Here is a 6,000-nt window from a genome sequence, read left to right on the forward strand (position 1 = left end):
ACGGGCAATGACTGCAGCCAGTTACAATTTAGAGATAGACTTACTGTGTGAGGTAACCAGGGAGACCCCTACCCAGTCCTTGGCAACGCTCCAGGGTATTTGGGTGACTATTCTCTTAGATTAAAGGGGAGGAGTTGGGTGGGAGACTTATGAACCGAGGCCATAAACTCAGGCCGGCTGCACAGTGTCAGGCGGGCTTACGTGGCCTGAACACAGAAGCCGTGCGTGGAGGGGACCTGTACAAGGGGACAATAGGTGGGAGAGAGGTGACTACCAGGATCAGAGACTAGGCAAATTGAGAGCGGGGAGAGATGGTGAAAAGGGCTGTTTTCCTGTGCCCTCCCTTACAGGCTGCGCGCCCACCCCACACTACCCTGTCCCACCGAAAGCACTCCCTTGGTCCAGCCAGACCCTCTGAGCATGGCCTGCCCTTCCTCCATAACCTCAAGTCCAATGAGCACGACTGACAGAGGCAGCCTGGGCAAGGGGCAGCACCCAAGAAGGGTTGCATCACTTTCCAGACATCCCTGAAGGCTTAAAATACAGTTTGTAGAGAGCAGAATCACCTTCAATTTCTAGAAAGGCAAAGTAAACGTTACCTTAAAAATCAAAGGATTAATGCAGACCAACTTGGCCAAGATAAATTCCATCACACACAGATATCCCCTAGCAGGGGAGTGAGCAAGGATTCTGCAGGCATCTGAAAAAGTCCAGTGACTTCTCTTCAAGACTGCGAATAGCCCTCAACCTTCTCCACTCTGTATTTAAATCCACAGTCCTCTTTCTTTATCAGTCTTTTCAAATAATCTAACATCGCTTTGCACCCCTGAATCCAATCCTGTATTTCTTGTTTTGGTGGTTGATGTGTTTGTCCATAGAGAGAAACACATATTCCTCTTAACTCCTTTCTTCATCCCTGCTTCTCCTGATCATCATATTCCCCTCCCCGTGGATTCTGCCTCTTTAAAACTCTCTGGGCCCCTTTGCTGTGCTGAAGAAGACTCCTACTCACCAGTGAAAGTCAATGAACGTCCAGGGATTTTGCAAGCTGGATGTTATTTTTTTTTTTTTCAACATTTATTTATTTTTGGGACAGAGAGAGACAGAGCATGAACGGGGGAGGGGCAGAGAGAGAGGGAGACACAGAATCGGAAACAGGCTCCAGGCTCTGAGCCGTCAGCCCAGAGCCTGACGCGGGGCTCGAACTCACGGACCGCGAGATCGTGACCTGGCTGAAGTCGGACGCTCAACCGACTGCGCCACCCAGGCGCCCCTGCAAGCTGGATGTTAAACATAGCCGTTGTGAAAAATCAAATTACAGAAACTTCCAATTAAATAAATTATATTAGGGGTGCCTGGGTGGCTCAGTCGGTTGGGCAGCCGACTTCGGCTCAGGTCATGATCTCGCGGTCCGTGAGTTCGAGCCCCGCGTCGGGCTCTGTGCTGACAGCTCAGAGCCTGGAGCCTGTTTCAGATTCTGTGTCTCCCTCTCTCTGACCCTCCCCAGTTCATGCTCTGTCTCTCCCTGTCTCAAAAATAAATAAACATTAAAAAGAAAAAAATTTTTTAAATAAATTATATTAATAATATATTCAATATATTTCCTAATTGTTTCACTACATTTCATTATTGTCCATGCTCTTCAGCTCATTTAAATCAATTGCATTTGCGTGGTGGAAATACTATATAATGGTGTGCTAATACACAGCTCTTCAAACTTTGCATTCAGTGATATCACACTGGGAGCTTGGAATTGACCATAGAGGCAATATTCACACCACAGAAATTGACAGAAGCTACAAAGCAGGGCTTGGTTTGTTGTTTTGTTGATTATCTAGACTTAAGAAAGTGATGGAGAAAATGTTAATAATTCAGATTAAATCTAAAAGTGTGTTGTGTCTACAGCTGTTATATTGTGAATAGTGCAAAAATTGAGGAACTATTCTTCCAGAATTCAAAAATTATGATCCAGTTCAGCAGTTCCTCCTGTCACGGAGAAATGAGCAAAGTTAAAACATTCACGTTCATTGCTTAACTTTCTTCTGACTTGTCAACGTAAACAAAGATATCAGCCAACATTCATGTTGGAACTATACCCAGTGGTCCATTGCAAACATAGACTGACTAAGGATGTAAGAGTTCAGCAAAATCAATGTTTGCATTCTGTGTGAATCTATTGGCTGTACGGAACTTGCAAAAGAGACTATGCTGTATTTTACTACTTATAAATTGTGCAACATGAGCATCCTTCATATAAATAAAATTTATAACAAACCTATATTATGTACATGTATGCATGTTTGTTTATCTTTCTTTTCACACTGCTGGCAGCCCTTGCTTGACAGGTCTATACATCCCCAAACTGTTTCCTTAGGTTAGTCTATCTGTCAACTTTCCAGGCTTCATCCCCTCCAACCCAACATGTATATTACTACCAGAGTAATCTTTCTAATATTTAAATGCAATCATGACAACCCCTCATTAAAATTATCAATGGCTTTCCGGAACTTTCTGAATGAAATGCAAGCCATAGAAGGCTTTCCTTGCTCTACCCTATTCACCTATGCAGACTTCTTTCTTATCAGATGCCCACACTCACGTCTCACTACAGTTATGCCAAACTGCCTGATATTCCCAGAACATGCTTTACTTATTCATGCCACTGGGCTTTTGCACATGCTTTCCTCTGCCTGGCATAGCTTGCCCCAACCCCTCTCCTCCTACTCCTGCTAGTTCCCACCCAGCATTCAAACTGCTCTCAAACATCATCTCTTCCGGGAGCCTACACCACTGCAGCACTTGCTGCTGCCACACAGTCACCTTGTAGGCTCACCTCTTTTGGCTCCTGCGCTCACCCGGAAGAGCCTCTGAGCAGAGAGAGGTGTCCCTAGTACTTAGCACTTGGCTTGGCAGCCAGGAGATAGGTGGTAAGTGCTTGCTGAATTGATTACTTTGTCCATTTCAGCTCTAATCTGTAGCAAATGACAGGATGTAGCCAGGAGAAATATGCATACCTCATCTCTGAATTTGTTATTTAAAAAACAAAAGCCAGATGAATCATTGATACTTTTATTCCCCATTGTTTTGTGGAAGTCAACCGGATAAAACCTGAAACTCTTTACTCTAAAGCATTGACCTTCTTTAAGCATAACCAAATTACTCATTTCTGAAAGATAGTGAGTTATCACTTACTAAGAGCTACGTCTATGCCTCAAGCATGTGCTAAGTGCTTGATATATGTCACTTCGTGTATCCTTAATCGCCCTATAATGTAGGTATTTATTATCCCCATTTTACAGATGAGGAAACTGAGTCTCAGGGAAGTTGCCTTTGCTTTGAATATGAATTCACTAAAAGATGCTGAATAGCAAAGCAATGACTTAAACAAGGGTTGGTCTGACTCTAAACCCCATGTTTCCTCTGCTGAGCCCATTCTTACTGCTTTAAAGCAAATTCACCATTTGAATCAGGTCCCACTAGTAGCCTGGAACAAATAACACTCCAAATAATACCACAGAGTCACTAGCACAAGACTTAGTCCAGTCGTGTTCTCCTTATTCCTGATACCCAAACCAGTGAATGGATTTGCCCTTCCCCCGACCCAGATTTACAGAAGAAAAGTGAACAACACGGAGAAATACCTGTGTTCTGAGTCAGAGGTTGCATGTGAAATTCTCTGTGATCGTGATCGGGTCTAGGCCTCCATCACAGACAATTTTCCAACAATGAGCAGGGATCTCGTTCACCTCTCTGCTGAGCTGCCACGGCCACGGGCTCTGCCGCCTCTGTTTACTGTTTGTTACTAAGCACTTGGCTGCCCAGCGAGTGAGTCAACAGGGCCTTTCCTTTCCTGCCACTGGCTCTCTTGCCCTGAGCCCTGTGCAGTCTCCAGTCGCAGGCAGAGCCATCCCGCCATGGCTTCGTCCCCAAGGCCGGTGACCTGTGAGAGAGCTTGTAAAAGCTCAACTGGATTAGGTGCCACTGAAGACAATAGGATTGTGGCTCAGCAGGGGCTTTTACACTGATGTCACTTTATCTCCTGGTCCAATCAAAAGAAAGAGCCCTGCGAAGAACCAGGGGGCCCACCAAGAGCCGAGTCTTAGTTTCATTAATTCAGCAGCCCTCCATGCCCTTTAACAGAGGCAGACTTTAGACTTGTACCCAACGGGGCAGAGTAACATGCAAGATCGTGATGAGGAACCGTGACCTGGAGCTGCCAGCGGGAAGGCAAGAGGAATGCCTTGATCACAAGAATCACAAGAAGGTTGTGATTTTTACACACACACAAAAATAATCCTCACAATAATATAAATAAATAAAGGGGCAGAAGGAAACTTTTGCAGGTGACGGATATATTTATGGCATAGATCGTAGTGAGGGTTTCACTGGAGGATATTTATCTCCAAACTCATCCAATTAAATCCATGAAATATAGACAACTCTTTTATGTCAGTCATACCTCAATAAAATGTTTTGTTTTGTTTTGTTTTGTTTTGTTTTGTTTTTCAAAGAAGGATGTGTTTGGAGAAGGAAGAAAAGGAATTCCCACACTCTCTGGTATTTGGATGCAGAAAGGAACCAGCAGAGAAGGATAGGAAGAATTGGATCACAGTTCTGCAGAGGTAAGAGTGAAAGAATGGATCTTTGGAGCCCTCTAGATCAACAGCAATTTCAAAACTGAAATTTTTGTTTTTTTTTAATTTGTTTATTAATTTTGAGACCCAGACAGAAAGCGAGCGAACAGGGACAGAGCAGAGAGAGGGAGAGACAGAATCCCAAGCAGCCTCCATGCCATCAGCTGGGCTCACACTCACATACTGTGAGATCATGACCTGAGCCAGGATCACGAGTCAGATGTTTAACCAACTGAGCCACCCAGGCACCCCGCAGAACTGACTTCCAAAAGAAAATGAACATTTTACTTCACACATTGACCAAAAAATAAAATAGTGACACTTGATGAAGCCCAGTGCAGGTGAGGGCATGGTGGATGAGCAGTCCCATGTCGGTAGTGGTAATGTACGTTAGCATACCCTCTCCGTGGGGCATTTGGTAATATTCATTAAAGCTGTAACTGCGCACATTATTTGCCAACCCAGTTGTGGGGAACTGACCCCGTGAACATGCTTGCAAACGTTCACCCACGCATATGAAAAAGGATACTTATTGTAGTATTTTGTTGTTGTTGTTGTTGTTGTGGGGAAAAACTGAGAGCCACCAAAATGTCCATCAATAGTGGACAGGTAAGTAAATTGTTGTTCACACACAGTGAAAATCCAGCTACACAGCTGTGCAAAGGAGGTGGATAGACCTGTGTGTGCTGGCATTCAACACTTGCCCCAAAAATCTTTCAAAACACCACAAGTGTGGATTCGCCCTGTATAATTCCTCTTAGTGTAAATGAATATATATATATATAATGTTCTTTACATATATATTATATTACATATTCAATTATATGTATTACACATTCATGTATAGTCTTAAGGAGGAATCACTAGAAACTTAATAGTGTTTGCTTTGTTGAGACCATTTTAAATGCTGTTAGTCATTAGTTATGACTTAATCAGGAAAAATATTGTCCATGTTTGGACTTTCCCCCTGTACCCTGTGTTATATAGGTGTTTTTTTAAGTGGTGAACATTATATAATATCTTACAAAATTTATGTTTTCCGGCTCAAACCTACTTGCATTCCACACTAGGCTAGTAACACACTTTATGATCATCGCAATCATCTTGTGCTGTTTCTCCCAAATTCATCAATTCATTAGATTCAGAATGGATCTTGGTAACATGTAGATTTCCAGCACCACCCCAGACCTGCTGACACTGAATCTCTGAGAGAGAGCCAGGGGATCTGCATTTTAGCAAGTGCCCAAGTAGTTTTTATTAATTTGTTCAGGCCAACCATGTACAGTGGAAGAAAATGAGTCCCAGAGGGAGAATATGAATACTTCCAGTCATGGAGCTGTTTCCTGGCAGAACAGAGAGTAACATC

At 43.4% G+C, this 6,000-nt stretch overlaps 1 protein-coding gene across 7 annotated transcripts in view; it reads right to left on the bottom strand.

The window, feature by feature from the left end:
* The window catches only part of FRMPD2 (FERM and PDZ domain containing 2), a 108,479-nt gene extending 104,523 nt beyond the window's left edge, over positions 1-3,956 (bottom strand). For 6 of the 7 annotated variants that reach the window (XM_040485678.1, XM_040485682.1, XM_040485681.1 and 3 more), the window contains exon 1: positions 3,642-3,956. In XM_040485678.1, coding sequence (XP_040341612.1) covers positions 3,642-3,666 — 25 coding nt within the window. In that variant the 5' untranslated portion in view covers positions 3,667-3,956. Of the gene's footprint in view, positions 1-2,833; positions 2,973-3,641 lie in introns of all 7 variants that reach the window. The other variant, XM_040485680.1, reaches the window with a different exon arrangement.
* Positions 3,957-6,000: the final 2,044 nt, after the last annotated feature.

The sequence above is a fragment of the Herpailurus yagouaroundi genome, unplaced genomic scaffold (assembly GCF_014898765.1).
Source record: "Herpailurus yagouaroundi ecotype Mexico unplaced genomic scaffold, PumYag 163, whole genome shotgun sequence".
In the NCBI taxonomy this organism is placed as follows: Eukaryota; Metazoa; Chordata; class Mammalia; order Carnivora; family Felidae; genus Herpailurus; species Herpailurus yagouaroundi.